The 22,083-nt window shown below is 35.7% G+C and overlaps 1 protein-coding gene across 2 annotated transcripts in view; it reads left to right on the forward strand.

The window, feature by feature from the left end:
- Positions 1 to 22,083, forward strand: part of BCKDHB (branched chain keto acid dehydrogenase E1 subunit beta) — a 110,514-nt gene that overhangs the window by 46,551 nt on the left and 41,880 nt on the right. Inside the window, exon 9 of one of the 2 annotated variants that reach the window (XM_068183915.1) lies at positions 17,988 to 18,074. The exons of the other annotated variant lie outside the window; for it this stretch is intronic. Coding sequence (XP_068040016.1) covers positions 17,988 to 18,074 — 87 coding nt within the window. The remainder of the gene's footprint in view (positions 1 to 17,987; positions 18,075 to 22,083) is intronic. 2 annotated transcript variants of the gene reach the window in all.

The following is a 22,083-nucleotide window of genomic DNA, read 5'->3' on the forward strand; positions in this document are numbered from 1 at the left end:
AGGGAAAATGGTGTTGAGGAGAAAAAAATAAATTTGTGTTATTAAACTCAGCAGTGGGACCTAGTTTTTCATGTGTTAATATGGAACTATTTGCAATATGATGGGAACAATTGTTGCACTTTTACAAGCCCATGGAAACAATTAATTTCTGATTACCAGCTCTGATGTTTTGCTGACATTAAAGAACTGTCTTGATACTGTCATTTTTTTGGCTAAGAGCTCATTGATGTTTTAAATAATAGATTGGCTAGGGGAAGATGTGATATTTAGATCTTAAAACACTGTCAGCAGTTTGTGGTAATAGAATTTTATTTTCCAGTGAAAGAAAATAAATCTTTCAGAGTAATCTGTCTACATAGTTGCTTGTAAATTGTCCTTTCTACTGGACAATCAAAATATTTTTGAAGTAGTTAATGTATATGTTACTGGGTACGTATGTGTCTAGATTTAAAGTATCATCTTGATTGATATCTAAGTATCATCAGGATTGATGTATCTATGTTGAAATTAAACCTGAAAGATCTTGGCTGTTATATCTAATTGCGTAGATGCAATACTGAAGTGTTTCAAAATCTAGAGATTTTCTAAGGCAATTACTTGGGGTAATTGAAGAGCTAATATATGAACCCTTTCTTGTTTCAGAAATGACTTAGTAACACACTGAGATGTGCTTAATAGAAAAGATAAGTTTAGCTATGTATTTTTTTCTCTGTCTTCAGTAGTTCTGAAATATTTAGTATAATTGTAACGTCTTTTGCTCAAGTCATCAGTGTTAATTTTCTGACCTGTACCACACTATAACAAAATACCTTTTTTTTTTCTCAATATTGGGAAAAAGTCAAAGGTGTGTAGAAGACTCACATTCCCCCTCTCTCCTGTATTAACTTAGTATTTATTTCATTATCACTTAAAGTAATATCAGAACTGACACAATTGAGCAGCTGATGATTCAGCAAAGTACAGAGGAAATTGCTGATGTGATGAAGTTTTGAGCTTTCACCATCTGTGTTCTAAAGAAGTAAAATATTTTTTGGCGCTATAGAAATGCTGATCTTTAAATAAATAAGAAACTCTGAACAATCTAAAATTACATAATTTAGAGGCTCAGTGGTTTCATAAGTAAACATCATTAGAAATGTGGAAGTATAAAGGGAGAAATTGTGATTTGCATTAGTCAAATACCTTACAGATCCTTTAAGATATTTGTGAAATTACTCAATTTTTTTAATGCAGTGGTCTTGACTTTTATAAATTTTGTATTAATCTTTCATTTTTCCAGTGTTCCCTGAGAAAAATTCATTAATTATTTAGGTCCTTCAGTAACTTTTAAAGTTTTAGGTCTTTTGTCTCATTTTCTTCAAGGCGCTACAATACAGACCCTTAGCCCCCTTTTCCAATTTTCTGAATTTAGCATGCTAACTGTTAAACTTTTGCTTAACCAATTCGCCTTTAAGGAAAAGAAGTGACTACAAAGACTAAGCAAGTCTTTCTTTAAAATGACTACATTCCACTCAGGAAAATTTTACCTGAAAACTCTAGAAACTGTGATAAATTTGCTTCTGAAAAGCTTTTTGCAAACAGACCTCTAAAGAATATCAGAGAACACAGAAGTTTTTATGGGTCAGTAAGCTGCTGAGCTTCTGTGAGAAGTGGTGTGCAGCAAGTGCTTTTCTGTAAGCAAATGTTGCTCAGATTAAGAAAAATGGAGAAAACTAGGAAACAACCACATGTTGTTTTCTACCTACAGTGCTGGGTAATTGGTCTTCCCTCTGGCCCTTCCCCTAGCAAACCAAGGTTTTTAGAGATCTTTAACAGAACTACAGCTCTGCTAATTACTGCTTTCCAAAAATGAATTGACATTCTGGTCGAATATAGTTTTGCTCTGTTGACAAGCTTGGTTATGCTTCTTTCATTGTCATGCTCTGAGATGTACAAAGCTCCTTGGTATTTCCATAGATCTGTGTTTAATGCCTTCTCTCTCTGGCCCTGCATATGTAGAGGATGTAAATGAGGAGATCTCTGCAGTCATTTTGGTGATTACAGCGATGCAGCGTAAATTCTGGACTGGGAATGAGTGTTATTCAATAGTATTGCATTTGGAAATTAAAGCTTTGAGACAAGAAGGTCTCATTTGTGCCTTGTATGGTTCTTACAGCAACTTCATGGTTTTTCTGTCTGTATCCCTTCTGCCACTGAACATAAAAACTGCCTTAGTGATTTGGGAGAAAAATATTTGTGTGACACGTAGTTTAAGACTATGACATTTCAAACTGCTTAGAGGAAAGACTGCCTCAGATATGCAAGGAGTATGAAATAAGCAGATAGGAGGGAACAAAGGCTCTTATTCAGCAATAGTCAGAAGTCTGCAGTGAATGAATTACAGGCTTGATTATTTTTTCTGTCACGTACAAAGATGACTGCTGTCTTTTAGTTGATAGACATTTAAAGGGTTTGATGTCTTTTAAGCTGCTGATCTAAGTGAAAAATGCAAATGCCTGTGCACCTTGTTGAACAGAAGAAGCCAAATAGCTAATTCTTTTAGGAGTATACACCAAATTGATAAGGAATATTTGCAAACTCTTATTTCTGATAATTTTCTCCTGCTGCTGACTCATTGTAATGCTATGGTGATCAGTGATCAATGAAAAAAATTTATACCTAGCTGTTTTTCCCAGATTACTTTCACATTTTTTTCAGCTCACCAGGAGAGACTATCTAAAAATAAAATGTATTTCTTGGTCTATAGATAGAATTTCTTTTGTCTCCATTTTAAAATTACTATAATTAGTGATTCTTGGGCTGGCATGTTAAAAGGTTCGATATAGCAATTAAATGAAGCTCAGTTGTGTGTCAAGAAATACCTGCCTCAAATATGAAGCTTGAGTCGGTGTGTGTTGCTAAAGAGACTTCCACGGAGATCAGTGGTAAATGCATATATTTTGTGACAGTTTTTGTGTGCTAATGTTTCTTTGTCCTGTGCCAATCAAATGCCATTGACTTACTGTTGCTCTCAGCAGCCAAAAGACCATTAAACATTATGGAAATGAATAATTGGAGGATGACTTTGGTTGAATACAAGTAGCAGTAAGCAGCATATGATTCACCTCAGTAATGTTTTTGAGCATTAGAAGAGGTTCTTATTTTAGTGTAGTCTAATCTTTTTATTAGTTTTATCTTGGGTATGGAAGACATGTGGAACATGCTGGAAGATTATAATAGTGGCATTTGCCAGAAAATAGAATCATAGTTTCTAAAATTCAAGCCTATCTATTAAAGAAAAGATTGCTGAATATTAATTTTTTTAATATGATACAATGTCAGACTTTTTGTTACATACAATTGGTCCAGAAAATGGGAATAATAAAACCTGCAAAATTACATAGACTTGAGTCATCATATGATATTATTCAGTTGATACTGAGAAATACTGTTTTACCTTTATCCCAAGCACTGCAGCTGTAGTCCCTCTTCTGGGGAAAAAGAAGTTATATCCAAGTTAGTGGCTTAAGTGAAAGACATCAAAAAGGTCAAATTATTTGTCATAAAAGCAGCAGAGTTCTTACTTAAATAGAAAACAGCTCTTGTTTCATGGTATTTTCATGAAAATTTAAATGAAGAAATTATAGGTAAATTACTGAGTTTCTAAATCATCAACTCTGTGTTGGTGATTTAGAAATTCTAGTGCCATAGTAGGACTGTTTCATGAAACAGAAGCCTGAAAAAAACCCTAGAGAGCTCTCAGATTTGTGTTCCATGTGTTTTGCATTTGGCTTTACCATCTTTTCCCTTCCTATGCAAAACATTTCTGTGAAGACACAGAAATTAATTTATTTCTTTACTTTTGATAAAAACATTATGATAAAGAATGAAAAATAATTACTACATGAGGACTGAAACCTGTTTTTCTATGAATTTATGTCCCATATTTCCTGCCTTCCACCATTCTACCATTTACCTACATTAAGATGCTCAGCTCCTTTCTAAAATGGATGGCTAGACAAAAAGAGATAGGAACAATTCATTGGTACTTACCAATAAAGAGCTGTGAGAGAGACAGTATTAAATGCAGCTTGGCTTTCATGAGTTTATGAAGTTAGTAGGGGTACTAATCTTCCTCATACAGACTGATTTTTACTAAGATTTCAGGAACTTAATATTTTTAAGACTTGCATTTGGCTGCAAAATTTCTATCAGGACACTGACAAATGGACAGAAAAAATGAGATCAGGTTGCAGGAACCTCATTTTTCTTGGCTGACAGGCTGAAAATTAGTATATATCTTGAAAATGACTATTCCTTCTTCTGTAAGTTGAAGTAGGTCAGATAGAGAGAGAGTGTAACTGATAGAAAAAAAAAGGAGACAGTAGAAGAAATGACCTGAGGAGTGCTGAGAAAGTTTGAATGAAGAGAGCACAAAAGATAGAAGAGAGAATAGGACAAAATATGATGCTGAAAGAATGAAAGGAGGGGGTGAATTGGTTGTTGCTTTAGAAAAATAAATGGGAAGTAATACAGAAAAAATATATTGAGAAGAACATAAACAAGAGATACAGTAATTTTTAAAGCATAGGTTTGAAAGATACTTGGCACAGTATCAATCTGTTTTTGAAATAGTTATGTCTATCACTTCACCTTGTTTTTGAAAGGGGCAGAGGTGGCTCAGCTCTCATTTTCAGACCTCTACTTGATCATCCTGGTCTGCTTCATATTTTTATTAAATTCTTTAATGATTATTTTGCTCAGCTCTTTCCCTTATATTGTCTCGTGCTTTCCCATGTGGTCCATGTTAGTTATTCAGATACTAAGTCCAATAAAGCCTAAGTGGGCTCATCATCTGCAGTGAAATGAATTCAAATGTCTGTGATGAACTTCATGAATTTATGCTATCAGAATTGAAAGTAATTTAGGAAATAAGAATGAAGCAGAGGCTGGATGCAGAGATGTTGAAGCTCCTGCTTCTTTGGGAAGTTTGGTGAAACAATGTCTCGCTGCTGTCCTGGTCATGCTACAATTCCCAGTATGAGCCAGACTGAAAAACAAGGGGTATGCCACAAGTGGTATTGCCAGTACTTTCTCAGTTCCTTTCTCTATCCAGCTATTTTCTTTCCAGAACTTGGCATCTCTCTTGCTATGGCCTTTTCTTTTTTCTTGCTGTTCTTCATCGACATTCCTGCACTTTTCATTTTCCAGAATTCATGTTTTTCTTCTCTCTGTTCTGCCATCACGTTCTTATATTCTTACAGTCTTACTCTTCATCTACAAAGTTAAGAAACATCACTTTTATTTTAATCTTTCTCTTTGGATCCAAACAGCTTTTTTGCTGGGACACTCTAACTATTGTTTGTCCTACATGGTTATTTGAATTAAAAGCTACATGGTTATTTGAATTAAAAGCTACTGATCAATTCAGTGGGGGGAAATGAAAGTATCGTTGTCTTCAGTCTGTTTTACTTATTTTATTGGTGACCTGATGCTATTTTTTCTCTTTTCTTTTACGAACACTTGTTGGCTTCTGACAAGTTCTCCAAACCTATAGTTAGCTGCAGTAAAATTATTCTGAGGAGACTTGTTTTGTGGGCTATATCTGGCAGGATAGTGTTTTGCTTCTGGATGAATACTGCCAAGATTTGTTCCAAGGCAGTGTTTTTGTGTGTGTGTTGGGGTGTAAGTATGGCAGTGAATTAGCTGGCCTGTTCTTAGATCCTCCAGAATAGCTGGGGAAGTTCTCTATCTGGTGTTCTTCACAAAAAGTATAGTACAATACTTGGATTAATAGAGGATTGATGGATCTTACAAATCACTGGATTGTCCATGCCGTTAAGAATTGCCCAGGATCCCATCTGTTTTTCTAGAATAAAAGAACAGCTGAGGCACAATTCATCCTCTTGTTTTATAACTTGACTTCACTGTCTGCCTTTTTGATGTGACTCTACTTGAGAATCAGAACATCTGGAAGAGCAAGGGTACTGACCAGAGAGAATGGTGCTGGTTGTGAAGGGAGATAAATAAGGCTAGCTAGATGCTCTTAGTATTTCAGGGGTTTAGGTACCTTCATAGTCCTAGGGTAGATCCCTCTAAGATTTTAGGACTTTCATCTTAGGGAATGTGGGTGTATTCCCTGCCTCGTTGGTTGTAGAAGACTGCAGTCTTTCCTTAAAGGTTATCTTGGAGGAACTTCAAAAAACACTCAGACTTAAAAGCTTGGATTTTGTTTTTTTCAAAAAAGTGTTATAGTGAAAAGAATATGTACTATTACAGCCTGATTATTCCAGGAATTTGAGGAACAGATGAAATTTTCAAAACCTGAGAATATTGATAAGCAATATGCATGTAGTTTCTGAAAGTCAAGAGGAGGGCTAGCTAATCTCAAATTTTAATTTATTAATAGACTTAAAATATTGAAGGCCTAAAATAAGTGCTGGATTTGAACATGAATATAGAAAAAATGAAGAAGCAAGTTAATTTGTGAAGGCACTAATTAGTATGTATAAGAATTAATTAAAACTCAGAAAAGGACTTTTCTCCATGGAATGTCAGCTGAATGTGGTGATGCCACATGGACTTAAGGGTATCTTAAAATGTGTCCATGAAGATTTTTGGGTTGAAAAGGATCTCTTTAGTGTAAATTATCTCTTTGGTGCAGTATTGTTCATCTGTATTTCCTGAGACTACCTAATTTTGCTCCCATAAACAGGGAACTAAAAGGTATAGAGGTTGAAGGAAGGATAGATCTATCCATGGTGTTTTATTCACACTGGTGAAGGTTGGAAGCTGTTGCAAAAGTTCCTGTTTTCTGAAACCTTTGCTATTAAGTGTTATGTTTTAGACTATACACAAAGAAGGATTATTTGAATAGATGCATTTAATTGTGGTCAAGTAGGCAAATACAGTTCAAAGTATTGAGGAGTCATGAGTTACCAGTCCAGTGGATTAATTAATATTTTCCTTGAGTTTAGTTGCCATTATACTTTAAATGTCTATTTAAGGAATCTGCTCATAGTTATTGCTAGAACACAATGACTGGAAAATCTAGAGGCATTTGGTTAAAAGAAGTATTTTTAGCATTCATGCTACTTGTTTCAGTAGTGTTAGCAGATTGTATGTGGAGTCCTCAGAAGTAAACATACTCTTGAACCAAATGTATATTAAAATTATTAATTGTCACTACTAAGGAGAGCTTCAAGTGCCAGAAAGTAAATGAGATGTGAAGAGGTGGAGGAAAAGAATGCAATAAAATCAGTGTAGTGTATCTGAAGTTATAAGAATGAGCCAGATGGGTTTTATTTTTAAATTTACTTTTGAATTCTGAATCTGTTTACATCCCTAACTAATTCAGTCTAGTTTGTATGTAGCAATTTGTCTTAAGGATATCAAAAATCTATGCTATGGAATTCCAGAAGGACTTTTTCTTTGCCCATCTCTTAATGAAGTTGATTAATGTGTTCTTAAATACTTTTAAGTTAAGCAGGAGTATCCATCTACATAAAGCACCAATTTTCTTCACTGACCCCACAATCCATGACCATTATTATCACCTGTTGTTTTCTCAGCAATTATCTGTTTTAGGGTATGTAGAATGATGTTATAAAATTATTACAAGAGGGTTTGTAGCAGTGTTGTATAACAAGAGTAAGTTTACTGAAAGGCATTGGAGAGTTAGTCACTACTTGATAGAATATTAGTCCTTTTAGTCTACTTTAACCCTCTTCTATTAAAAATTATATCAAGCAGCCCAAATGGTATTGAGATGCAACCTGCTGTGTGTCATACCTCATTTCTCTTTTCACGTTCGCAGCTATTTAAATTGCAAGTTCTTTGGAGAGGAATTTTCTGCTACTCTTCATATGCTACTCTATACATGGGGGATCTGTCTTTTGTTCTTGGCTTTGCAGGAAGCTTATAAATTTCTATGTTGATCATCTCAGTCACATGCTAACAATGTTGTGTAGGATATAAAAGCCATAACTGTTTTATTATCGTCCCTTCATTGTTTCTTAGGATGTTCTACCTAGCCCTGTAGCAACACCATTTGGTTTTGACTGCAATTTAAAAAAATTTCCATGTTACTTTGCATTATTCCTGTGCTTGTTTTCATTTTTCGTTATCTCTGCACCACCATCTTTACACTACAGCATTGTTCTTGGTGCTATGCAGGAAGAATCCACATTAGTATTTCAGAATGATTTTTGGCGTTTATAGTGTAAAATGATACCTACTGTAATATTAAAATCCTGGTATGTCGAGTCAGTAAATTTTATGTTTGTGTTAACATTTCTCTGTAAGATCTTTCATATGTGCTTCCCTGCTGTGGTCACATTAGTTCTTTATGAGCTGTTTCTGCCATATGTACAACTGGGGAAAAGATCTGTCCTGTTGTGGATTTCAGTGTGCAGCATCAGCATAACAATGGAAACTCTGCCTCTAGGCACCACTGTAAAGAGCCTGGCTCAGTCTTGCTTGCACTCTCCCTTTGGGTATGTAGATACACTGATGAGGTCCCCTCATCCCAGTCCCCTTTGTGGCCCTCTGTTGGACTCTCCAGTATGTCCATGTCTCTCTTACTGAGGAGTGCAGAACTGGATGCAACATTCCAGGTGTGGCCTCACCAATGCTGAGGAGAGGGGCAGCATCACATCCCTTGTATGGCTGCCAGCACTCCTCTGAATGCAGCCCAGGATAACATTTGCCTTCTTTGCTGCAGGGGCACATTTCCAGCTCGTGGTCAATGCAGTGTCCATCAGGACATCCATCTCCCTTTCTTGCCAGGCTGCTTTCCAGCTGTGTAGCTCCCAGTGTGCACGGGTGCCTCGAGTTGTTCCTCCACAAGGGCAGGATTTGATGCTTCCCTTTTTTGAACTACATGAGGTTCCTGTCAGCCTCTCCAGGTCTCTCCAGATGGTAGCACAGCTCCTTTGGCCCATCAGCTGCTCCTCACAGTTTGGTGTCATCTGCAACTCTACTAAGGGTATACAGTCTACCCTATTATTCAGATGCAACTGCAGATTTGCCCAAGAAGAAAACAGTAATATTTTCTAAATAATGATGTAGAATGCAGATCTGAAAATATGTCTTGAGATTGCTGGAGTGCTCAAAGCTGTGGGTCATCTTACTGAGAGCACTCAGACTGCTCACAGGTACATGTCTTCTGCTTCAGTGGGCGCTTGGTTGCCTTTTTGTGATCACATTTAAGAAATGTTATGTATTTCATGAAAGAGTTATCAGTAAATGCTTTTAAGCTGTTTTGTGATAAAATTTGTGTTTTTCACCCATACTGAAAGTTTTGCATGATTTCTGAATGTGTTAATGAGATGAGGAAAAGTAAGCATGGCCTTGCTAAGGCTAAATCTGTGATTAATATCTGGATGTGTGGATAAGGGATGAGCAGTAAATGACACCTTTACTGCAAGAAGGCTTTTGATACTCTCAGAATACTCCTGTATCCAATGAACAGCTCTGGTCCAGTGGAGAGCTGGGTAGGTAAAATACTGTTTGTGTGCTTGCATAGTCATGGTTAGTGGGTAGAGCACAGTATTCTACCTGGAAGCCAGTGACAAGCAAGGACTGCAGGGATCTGTACCAGGGCCTGTCCTCCCTCCCTTCCTTTATCAGTGCTACTGTTTGCATCGTCTCCTGCTTCTGCATTTGCACTGTTGAAATTATAGCCCAGCTTCTCTCTGTGCTCCAAATCGTTTGCTTGTTGCTTCCCCTTCCTTTGAGGTTTCATTGGGATTTTCTTCCAGCTATATATTGCTAATACTAAGGAGATGGTAAAAGAAGCAGCCAGGTAGAAGCACAGTTGGACTGATTGTTTAGGAGAGAACAGATTTAAAGGAGTTATGTAAAATGAACTTAAGGTTCTTTTTTTGAGCTTTGCTCCTCATTAGAAGTCTATATTCAAATACATAGTATGCATTTTCAAAGAGCTGAGTAGACAGTATGGCAGCTGTCTACAGCATACTACACTTGAGTACATGGTTTGATAATTTATTTGATGAAGCATTAATCATTTGGTTTCAGGTAAACATCTTATTGGGCAGCAAATACATTTCTAATACTTCTCTTAATTTTCCTACATTTTTGACCATTGCAATAATACTTACAGTTGTAATGCATCATACTTTAGGTCTTTGTTGATTTTCTCTAATATCTGGTCTTTTATTGTGATTTGAAATCAATTGGAAAGGAGATTAGACTAAAAAATTTTGGGGTTTTGTGTAGTGTTTTTGTTTATTTGGTTGTTTTGGAGTGTTGTGGGTTTTGTTTGTTTTAGTCTTTTACTCCAGAGAAAGCAGGTAAAGGTATAGGGACAGTGTCAGAGGAGGGTTGTGTAGCAGGACAGCCTCTCTTACCACTCTGTGACAAGGGAACTTTGTCACAGTTACCTGTTAGTGTTGTCTTCTTCTTTGTTTTGCTTCTCCTTGATAAAAACCCGAATCAAAGTGTCTACATCTTTGGCTCTTTGCAGTCTGGAAACCATAAAGGATCTGCTTGTCATCATTCTTGACATAAAAATTAGTTATCACAGATCCTTTTGCTTTGGGGAAACTCATTCTTTGCTTCCAAAGCTGGCAGTAGGTCTGAGTCTGTCCCAGCAACTTTGGCTGTGCCATCTGCAGTCAATGAATTCCAGACTTGTAGGTCAGAAAGCACAGACCTTGGTTGTATCAGCTGAAAAAGCAGACATGAATGGATTAGAAGCCTCAATTTTGGTTAAGTAGTAACAGGAAGATTAAGATTTGTGCTCTGCTAATGTGGAGCAGTTCAAATTGGCAACAGTTTACCTGTTTGTCTCAATCTAGAAAGGCGAGGGACTTGTTTTCCATTCCCTGCTGTTAATCAGCGTGAGTTTATTACAGAATTGCCTATGATTTTTTCATTTTATTGTTTGAGCAGTTTTGGTTAAAGATTTTTTTTTGTCCAATGGCCTTCCTAAGTGATGTAATAAAAATGACTTATTTTTCTTTCCAAGTAGATATATCTTTGATCCTCACAGATGGTTGCCAGTGTTAGGCTAAGATTCTCTGCTATACAATTGCAATACTGTGATAATGTTTGTTATACTTAAGAGAATCTTAACAGAAGGAGGGTAAGACTGACTGCCTTGTTACCAGTAGTTGAGAAATCTCATTCATGCTTCGGGCTTTTGAACTGATGAAATAATGGTTTTTCATGTCATTTGTTTATCTGGGAATTGTCTTGGTTGTACTGAAAAATGACTCAATGAGTTTCAGTCAATTTTTGGAAGTGTAGCATAGACACTGTAATAGTGTACATCTCTCATTTTCCTTCTCTGGAAATCTAGTTCTGTTGAAACCCACAGCAAATTATGTTACTTTGTTTTCCTGTTTCATTTTTTCTTCAATGTTAAGAATTATTTTTTGTTGGTTGGAACTTTAAAGAGAGCATACTTTTCCTAGTTTTCCTGCATCTATGAGAAGGCACTCTTGGGCTATAGTTTGCAAACTAGAACATGTTTGTTAGGAAGCTGCAGGATTTTCTTGTGTCCTGGCTACTAGGACACAAACTGTTCCCCTTCCTTTCTGTTCCTTCTCTTAGGACCCTAGGTGAAAAAAAATAATGCTTGAGGATCTGTTTGGTTTTCCAGAGATCCCAAAAAACTAGTGGGATTCATCCTCTGGGATGTCTGGAAATTGGGGATGGAATAACTGCATTTTCTAAGACTGTCAGTATCACATGCACAAACAATTCATTGTAGCTGGGATGTGTCATCCTGTGGATCTGCGTGTGCTAAGTGAATGTAATCCTCAGTGATTTATCTGGCAGATTATGTTACATATTGCTCTGTGGGAAGTGCTGAATAGAAATCTGGGATCTTATTTCTATTCCTATGCTTGTGGTGTTCAGTACCAAGAATGCTGTTATGCAATTTGTTATTGAAACGTTAAAGGGAAGGTAGAACTAATGAGTTGGGGAGAGTAGCCTCCCTCAGGTTTTACATTTTCCAAGCACAAATTCATTAAAGCTGGTCTAAAAATGAAAAAGGAAAATGTTTTTCAAGACATTTATTGAAACTTTACCAAGTAATTTTTTTTTTACTTTATAAAAAGTTTTTTAAAGCTTCCATATTCTGATTTGTTTTCAGCAAAAGCACACACCAATTAATGTTCATTTTTATGCAGTTTTATAATTGCTTCATACATGCTTAGTACAAAATGGAATGCAATAAAAATATAATTTCGGTACTTTTGCCAGCTTTTTAAAAATTATTGTGGAGAGCTAGTTTTTTGATTATGCAGGAAATTTTTATAGTCTCTAAAGAACACAATCAAAAGTATACAAAAATTTAAAGGGTAAAGGGAACATAATTTAAAAAATCCTTTCTATAAGAGATGGAAAATCTTTTTTTTCCTGAGAACAGAATTTTCTTCTTAAAGAAAATAGCTAGCTTACCATTGTGACAAAATAACAGCTATTTGTAAGAAAAGTTTGACTTTGATAATTTCTCTAAAGGCAGTGTCTGTGTTAGTGAAGCAGCTGGTTACACTGGTAGTTGTGGTGTTGCGATATGTGGAGAGCAGTAGTGTTACTTGTGGCTTAGCATCAAACTCATTTTGGTTGGCTGCTTTCTCCTAAAAAAGGGCAGAACATGTTACTGGTAGTGTCAGCACTTGGATTTCAAAGTGGTTGGAAGTGCCAGGCTTGTGTTGTTTTCTTCTGTCATCGGTGCCTGTAGAAGAGGAGAAAACTTCCATCACAATGAATTGAAAGTTGAACAGAAAAGTGATTATAGAAATTCTTGGATAGAGAGTGTGGTCAGGGAGGTTGAAAACAATTTGTTCAACTGCTTCACTATAAAAACACTGGGCTGAATCTCAGAAAACCTTAGGAGTGCACCCTGAAAACATTTGTTTTGCAGAGGCATTAGGTTTTTTTTACATTTCCTTATCAGATTGTGCTGTTAGCCTTTTGCTCTGATGCACTGTCAATTCTCATTCTTGTGAATGACACCAATGTAAAACAGAAATGACAATTAAATTGAGGTGGAAAAGTATAGTCAGTATTGGTTTCTGTGTTTTGGGTTTTTTTTTTGGGGGGGGCTAATTTAATAGTTTAAAGCCCTAGAGTCTCTTCTCTAATGACTGGATACAGCAGAGGTGACATTGCTGTGCCATAACTTGGGTCTCTGCTGCCTTCCAGAAGGAGAGAGCACTGCTGAAGCTTTTTCTGTGCAAATCTTGATGTGCCTTCCATCCCGAAATCTGTCTCTGAAGTGGTGTTTGCTGCCCTGTGCTAACTGTACAGAACAAATCAGATTATCCCCTTCAAGTGACTTTCCCAGTAGCCCTCTTGGTGTTGAGGAGATGTCAGGGGTGGGCTGGGAAAAAGAGGTTTTGGTCAGGGTAGGACCTTTCCCTTTTGGAAGCTCAGGGTTTTATCATCTGAACTTGGCTGTGTCAGCACAGAGTGACTATGATACAAAGAGAAGCCGTGCTCTCTTAGTGCCTGGATGTTGCCTCTGACTTCCCTTTATGGTCTGTTACTGAAGATGGCAAGAAAAAAATTCTATTTGCATTTAATTTGAGATGTGATATACATACAGAATCTCTTGGTGCCCTCTGAAGTGTATGTGGACTTTAAAGATCAGCAAGCAACAACTTCTAGTTGTAAAGAAGAAACATTTTTATTAGTGATTACCTTTTAAGCCATACCACACTTTTGAAGATACATTTTCAAAAGTACTCTTCATGAGCTGCAGAATGTGCGTACATTTCAAAATCTTAATTTTTTTTACTTAGGTAAGAAACTGTAAAGACTGTGGTTTTGGAAGACAGAATACTAATGTTGAGAAAATGGGGGAGAATCAGTCCCTTACAGAAATACAGGTGATTGGTTGCGAGGGGACAAATTACATTGTTCTTTGAAACGTCATCCTTTTCTCTACCTAATCCAGACTAATGAAACCACTCCATCTGTCCACCTTCAGAAAAGGTGGTAAAATGATGGGAGTCTATGCTGGCCAGTTTGCTACACTGTGCAGATTTAGCCACTGTTTTCTCCAGTTTTATGCAGTGGTGTTTCCTAGGAAGTCTGAAGGTTGAGGACCCCATTACCTGATATTATTGAACTGCATTTATTTGAACTCTAAATGCTCTTCTGAATATTGGGCTTTGGTTATCCTGCAGATGATCACCTCATCTAAATTAAGAGCAACTAATGTTTTGCCATAGATCTAAAAGGTGAAATTAATGTCTTATAGAAGAGCAATGATACCTGCAAATAATCACTAACTATGTCTGCTGTGCCCTGTAGATAATAGAGCAGCTAGTTTTGAAATTTGCACTTTTAACTGAGTAATTATTTTGCTTTCAGGAAGTAAGGTTAAATTTTCATTTGAAGGTATAGAAATTAAATGTTAGCTATTCTAGAGCACTATGAATGTATTTGCTGGGCTTTGCTCTAAGCTATGCTGACTGAAATATTTTTTCATGACAATAGATATTTAAAAATTGTGTCTAGATGTATTCCATCTGTTGTTATTGTCTGCTGTTATTACTGTATTGTGCTGTCATATGTAAGATAGAGAAAACAATATAATAATTAAAATTAAGAGGGCATACAAAGGCTAATATGTTTGCAATATGTTTGCTAACTGAAAGTATTTATTGGCCAGGAATTTCTTAGTCTGATACCTTATGGATCAGTTTTTCCACAAAAAAGCCTGTACTAAATTAACTGGGGAGAATGATCTGTTACCTCAGAAGACACTATCAAGACAGAAGCAGCTATTCAAAAATAATTAGAAATACATGCTCAACAGTTCAGTGTTGAGAACATTTAATAGGTGCTCAAAAGTAAATTTTCATAGTTTGAAAAGTAAGACATTAGTAGTGAGCTGACTCATAACTGTGTGGCACAGAAAGGCAGTGATAGTGAATGCAAATAGTCTCAAGGTCCTGCAAAGTTGGATTTTGAACCTGTTTTTTAAATATTTCTATCAAATATAAGGAAAACATTATAATCGTTACTGGTAAAAAGAGGTAAGAAACCGATAAAACAGACAGTTACTGATAAAGAGAAGATAAGCTCATTAACTGAGCTAAGCTCAGGCACATTCAGTATATCCAAATATGATTTTGTGTCTTGAAATAATAAAGGCACACTATATTTTCATCTTTATTTCAGGAAGCCATTCTTTTAACCTTCTTTCCCACAAGCAGGGAGTTGCAGTTATCACTGAAAGCTGGACTTGTCCTGTTATGCTTTGGCCTCATACATCCAAGAGCTGCAGTACTGCAGCTGCATTATCTCTGCATTTGATGGTGTTCTGAAAAAATCTGGAATGCTGGTTCCAGATGGATGTGCTTCAAGAAAGACATAAAAAACTGGAAATTATTCAGGGTAGGGTTTTAAGAATGATGCAGGAATTGGAAATGTGCTGTTTGCTGAAAGATTAAGAGTTCAGTCTGCCTAATTTAGCAAAATCATGGTTAAGAGACCATTTGATCACAGTCTTAATGTATTCATTTGGGAACAGAAATGTGATAATAGATAGTGCCTTCTTCTAGCAAACAAATAAAACATGAAGCAGCAGCTTTGAAGTTAAGTCAGCCAAATTAATTTGGAAATAGGGTGCAAAACTGTAACCAGGAAGGGATGTAAAAAGTGGAACAACGTACCAATAGGTATGACTCATTTACAAACACTAGAAATACTTAAGGTTGCATATGTTCCTGAAAAATGCATTGTAGGATTGGTTGGGTTCTAAAAGCACCAAACCTCTGCATGATTTTGTAGCAGAAGTGATACTTATAGTGTGTTATGGTAGGGCTGAGATGTTTGTATGCAATGCTTGGTGATCACAGTTTCTTGTTCACTCTTAACAAGCTCCCACAGACATGGACTTCCTTGAAGCCCGTGGGAATCATATGTAAAAACAAGGATTTCTCACACAGTAGAAGCAGGTTACAAAGAAGAGATTATTTTTCCCTTCCCCCCTGCCTTTTCTTTATTTACATGTATTCAATTTGAGAACAGATGAAATAAAAGTTATTAATTATTTAGTATAAAATACATAAAATACCATATTGGATTAAAGAAACTGGAGATGCGAAAATAATTGGAGACTGAGACATAGTGAAGGAACACATTAAAGATATTTTTCTTCTTCTTCTGCCCTAAACATTAAATTATCTCTTTGGGGAGATAATTTACTGGACTGAGGGATTATTGGTCTGACCCCATGTGAATTTTCCCATATGCTAATAGTGTTTGATTATACTCTATTATCCTCTGAGAAACAAAATCTGTCACTTTAATCACAGCTTGTAATGTATGAAAATGAATGATACATTCAGTTCAAATAATGAACCTCTCAGAACAAGTATATGCAGAAGAATCTTTCTTTAAAATAAAAAGGATTAAAAAAGACCCGAACAAAGGAACTGAACTTTAGCATTGATTAGTTGTATCAGTTTTACTACAGCAACTTGTATGATAGCAATGGATTGTATCAGTTTTAATCATATCAACTTAAAACTGGAGCGTACATTTTGTTCATAGAACTGTTGTTCTGATGTACTGGACAGATTTATAGTGCAGTTAATACTGCTGTTCCTTTAGATATGAGTTTCCAGTGCTGGAAAAATACCCCAGAAACCAGCCTATGTAACTGGATTACTTTCCAACTGCTGAAATGACTTTTTCTGTCTTGTTTAGCTTTGAATGTTTTCAAACCACTTTGTAGTACAGTATATGGAACATGTTCATAGCCTACGAGTTGCCAGTACATCTGTGCATGAGCTGCTTAGAGCCACTGATTGAGTCATTGCTAGAAAAGCAATAGAATTAGTAAAATACTTGAATCAGAGAGAAAGCTGCATAATTAGGGCATTGCTTTTATGAATCCTATTATGTAGATAACATGGAGCTGTCTGACTGGAGAGTGTGCTGGTGTCGACATTAAAGATCACAGTATTCAGAAGGTCTGATCTGATAGCAAGCACTGTCTTAGGCTTTTCCACTTGATGGATAATATTAGACCAGTAGTACACTATGTACTTATCTTAAATATCAGACTGTAACTGTTCTTGAAAGATTAACATAGACAGTAATCTGATTTTTTTCTGATGTACATATCTAGAAGGTTATGAAAGTTTTTTATGAGGCATTTTGTTATAACAATTTTAAAATGCATATCATGGAAGCAGAGACTTTGCTACCATATTTCTTATTAAAGGCATTTGATAGTATTTGATTCAGGCAATTTAGCATAGTTCCAATAAACATCAATATATTTGTGTGTGGCGAAGCTTTATATTTCCCATCAGATTAAAAATATTTTGCTTTCATTGTTACCTTTCACAGTGAACACAATTTTGGTTTTTTGATCAAAGATGGTTAGGTCATCTGTATATATTAGGCTATTTATTTAGCTATGAAATAGATTACATAAGAACTGCACAAACATTGAAATCTAAAATTAGAAAATGGTACTTCTAATTGCCATGTAAAATTTAAATATGCAGCACTAATCCACAGATTTCTTGCTAAAATTTTTATTTATCAATTTTATTTTCTGTATAGCAATGGTTCATGACTTTATATAGAATCTATTTGTACAGCGATATCACTGAAGAATTTCTTTGTGTATGTGTATTTTAGTATTTTGAGGACTCATTTTTTTACTGGCTACTTGTTAAAATCCTTATTCTATTTCAGAAATGTTACAGTTTGCATTGATAAGGTAAATTAATATGAAATGGGTTTAAATTTATTCTTGATACTTGCTTAAAATTGAGTGGAAAATGTGAATACTTTTATAGTGAGTATAAAACCATCCTATTAATGACTCAGTTGAGTATTTTAGGATAATTTATTGTTCACTGGAAATGCAAGAGGGGAAAAGTAGCTGTGTTCTAACACTGTGAACAAAGTCACATATTTCATATATTCCACAAGTAGTACAAGTAAGAAATCACAAGAGCTGTAATTTGATGACATTTTGGGCGTTTGTTTTTTCTTTTCAGTCGGTGGCAAAGACTGGGCGATTGCTGATTAGCCATGAAGCTCCCTTGACAGGAGGATTTGCATCTGAAATCAGTTCCACAGTTCAGGTACACAGGTTATTTGTTTTTAAGTGTTCTGTGTGGATGAATATGTTTCCCTGTAGAAGAAGTACTTAGCACTACATTAAAAGTTGAGGTTTTATGTTTTTTTTTTAAATTATTCTCTTTTGCAATTTTGTGGATGCTTGCCTTTATTTTATCTGAACAGCTGAGAAATCACCTACTAGGCACTGTGCATAGTGTCTGCTAAGCTAGAAATTTAACTTCCACTGCAAAGCAGGGACAATGTGCACTGTGAGATGCAGGGGAAAAAATCTTCATGTGTAGTCTGGTTTTAATGTTCTTTTTTTATTTTTCTCATATGCTTATCCCTTGAGCTTCTTAAAAATACATTCTAGGAATGTTGAAATCAGACACAGAAAAAGCATTCAGGTCCAGTACAGTATAACATCATGTGACACTCAGTGTTCAGAGGCCTCTTGAGAAAAGTCTGCAGAAGTTGTTCACGTGTTTGTGGTGATGCTCATGCATGTGTTGAGCTCGCACAGAACAGCTTGTAAAGGCTGAGATGTGCATCAGTATCAGTTACAGCTGGAGCATTAGGTTTTGGAAGTCCTTTTGAGCTTTCTGATGTGTTTTATACCTGTACCTCCTTGGAAATTTTCCCCTTAACTTGATTTCTTTTCTGTGCACATCAGTGCACAGTACTGGTTTGTATAAACATGTAAATTAAGTGTGTCCATCACTATCTGATGACCCTTTTTTGATTATTTTAGGATAGTTAAATGATAGGACTAGAGTGAAATTGGATTGTAAAATTCACAAAATATAAACTATGTAGGCAGTAATTAAAGCTTGGTAATTAGTCTTTTTATGGGAAGGAATAGAGTTATTGTTTCTGGGAGTGTAATTCTGAATTAAATATGCAGAAGGAATCAGATCACTATGTTTCTTTATCTTTGTGGTATAGTTTCTTTTAAAGAGTAGTTTACTAATGTAATAATGTACTACTGTACTAATGTACTACTACATTACTTTTAATGTAATTATATTAAGGTAAATTCATTTTTTCCAACCAAAATGTTTTCTCCATTAAGAACCAAATATTTGGTTTCATGGAGACCTCATAGCAGCCCTCCATTATCTGAAGGGAGCTTACAAGGAAGCTGGAGAAGGGCACTTCATCAGGAACTTTAGTGATAAGAAAGAGTCATGCATTCAAACTGAACAAAGGGAAATTCATGTTTAATATATGGAAGAAATTATTTACTGTCAAGGTGGTAAGGCACTGGAATGGAACAGGTTTCCCAGAGAAGCTGTGGATGCCCCATCCCTGCAAGGGTTCAAGGCCAGGTTGAATGGAGGAGCTCTGAGCAACCTGGTCTAGTTGAAGATGTCCCTGCCCATGGCAGGGAGTTGGAATGAGATGAAGGTCCCTTCCAACCCAAACCATTCTATGATTCCATGATTTTTCATCCTTCTACATAATCAGCATTATGTAGAATGCTGATGACCTCCTTTCTTTAGTAGATAGCCTCTGAATAAACAAGGACTAATAAAGCCATAAGGTACTGCCTGCTGTGGGTGTAGGAAATTAATTTTCTTTAAAAATTCTCACAAAAATGTGAAATAGACTCAACAAAAAAAGCCTGTCTTCTAGCATCTTGTATTATTATCAACACTTGAGGAGGAAACTATTCTAAGGTGAGCAGCAAAGTCAAAATCTACCATATAACAAAGGAAAGCATATGTAGTGCATAAAAAAGTGAGCTGAAAAAAAAATCTTATCAGGAAATATTGGAAAAATATGGGATGCTCGATATATTGCTAAAATTGCAATATGAGGTTTTAGTTCTCTGACCTCCACTGAGAAAGACACTTACCTGATTGATCCTTCTTGAGGTGTTGTTTTTCATATCTGAGATATATCTGACAAATATCACTTGTTTAAAAAACAAGGTTGAAAGTGCTTTAGTAAAGGGCTATTTAGCTCTGTCAATAGTGAAAGAAAATACTTGTTTTATTATAGTTGCTCATAATTTTATGTTTTCTTTCTTAGTAAACTAGGCTCTCTGTCTTAAGAAATATTGGTGTATTACATATGCTCCTCAGAATAAATTTGAATATAACTCTTTGGCATTGCATTTATCCATGACACGTTTCTTTCATATAAATTGCCTGACTTTGTGTTATAACCATATGGTCATTACTTTGTATATCCATTCTTGAAGATTCTATCATCCATACTAAAATTGGATTGTATGAGTACTTTAAAGTATTTTGATGTGAGTACTCTAAAGATTATACTGCCAAAGAGATGAAAAAAAAAGTTACAACTTTTAAAAGAACACTATTGCTTTAGGCATAATAAAGATCTTGCTTTTGTTATTCAGTTAAAAATCTTGATCTCTTAATGATCTGGTTAAATCTGTATGTCCAATATCACTGTGCTGTAAAAATGAAAACAAAAAGTGAAATTCTCTTTTGCTGGATACAATGCATACTGAGAATGCCAAAAATTGGGGATTGCAGTTGGCTTTAGTTTCTTCTTACACATGGAAGTAATAAGACTTCAATAAAATGTGTCCAGTTGGATTAGATGGTTAGTTTCCATATTGTTATTCCATCCTTGCTGTGAGGTCTCATCATAGAAATAAGGTGAATAGAAGTACATAGGCTATTTTAAAAGTTAGTGGTCACATACACTTCATGTGATATACAATTCAAGGAAAAGAGATCAAATGGTAATGATGGCTTTCACTTGCAAACTATAGGGAAAAATACATTGAATACTTTCCTTTTTGCATATGAGAGATTGAAAGCAGCATTTGGAGAGCATGTTAAATCAGATTTGTTATGTGTCGCATACAGAATATTTTAAAGGGGCATGTTACTGCACTATGTGGTCATTTACTCTGCTCAGACATAAAACTAAAACCAAGAAAAGATGGTGTACTCAAAACTCTACATGATACAACTTTGCCCTTTGCTACAATATTTCATATGTGCTCTCAATGTGTATTCTGAAGTGAGCAACAGATACCAGCACAAATTCAATACAGGTACAGTTAAAAGTCCAAATAGTTTATATTCTGTATAAACGCTTGCAAAACTGTCATGTTCAGCAGAGGAAGTGTTAAACTTGCATGAAGCACGGTTTGAGAAGCATTGGGAGAGAAGCCCACTGACATGTCACTTCCAAAATAATGAAGAATTGTGTGTGGAAATCATCAGTACATTAATCATTTGTAGTACACAGAAACATAAATCCAGTAACTGTGTCCTGTTTAAAAACAAAAATTAAAAAAAAAAGGGAAAAAAAAAGAGAGAACCAGGCAGGATGGAGACAGCTAGCGCAAAGAGTAAGAGACTCTTTGGATTACTTCACAGGGTTGCTGCCTGCCAGCACTGGGAACTTGTTACGGGATGCAGGAGGAAGCATTTCGGAATCATACAAGCCTTGTGAGATGTTTAGAGAAGGAATCAAACCTGGAGAGATGTGGGGGCCAAGGTGGTTTGGGGAAACACAGACATGGGAAAACAGAGAGAGAACGGGATAAAAAGGAAGCTTGTATTGTGGCTTCAATAATATGATGGTTGCTATTTTCTGATAGGGCTGAAATAAATTCAGGGAAGTAGCATATACCCTCTGGCATTGATCCTGCAAATACAGGAAATGTACATCTCAGGAAGATCTTAGTGGTTTTCTACCAATTCTCTGCAAGTAATGGCTAAAATTTTTAAAAATAGAAAATTACTCTAATAATTTTTAATGTTTTCATTTAAGGAATTTAAATATTTAGGAATTTCGATTTTTGTGTACATTGAGGCCATTCTAGCTGGATACACCATGAAAATATATGCTCTTATTAACAGAAAAGAAATGTGTATGAGTAAAGAAATTTGTTAGCTGACCTGGTAAAAGTCATTGCTCTCTATAAAGTAACAAGTCAGCTATTGTTTTTTGTAGACAGTTGCTCAGACGCATCATTCTTGCAGGAACAGAGCAATTCTGATTTAATTGTGGTTCCTGTCTTAAGCACAGTTTCTTTTCTTA

This window comes from Anomalospiza imberbis, chromosome 3 (assembly GCF_031753505.1).
Source record: "Anomalospiza imberbis isolate Cuckoo-Finch-1a 21T00152 chromosome 3, ASM3175350v1, whole genome shotgun sequence".
NCBI classification, from domain to species: Eukaryota; Metazoa; Chordata; class Aves; order Passeriformes; family Viduidae; genus Anomalospiza; species Anomalospiza imberbis.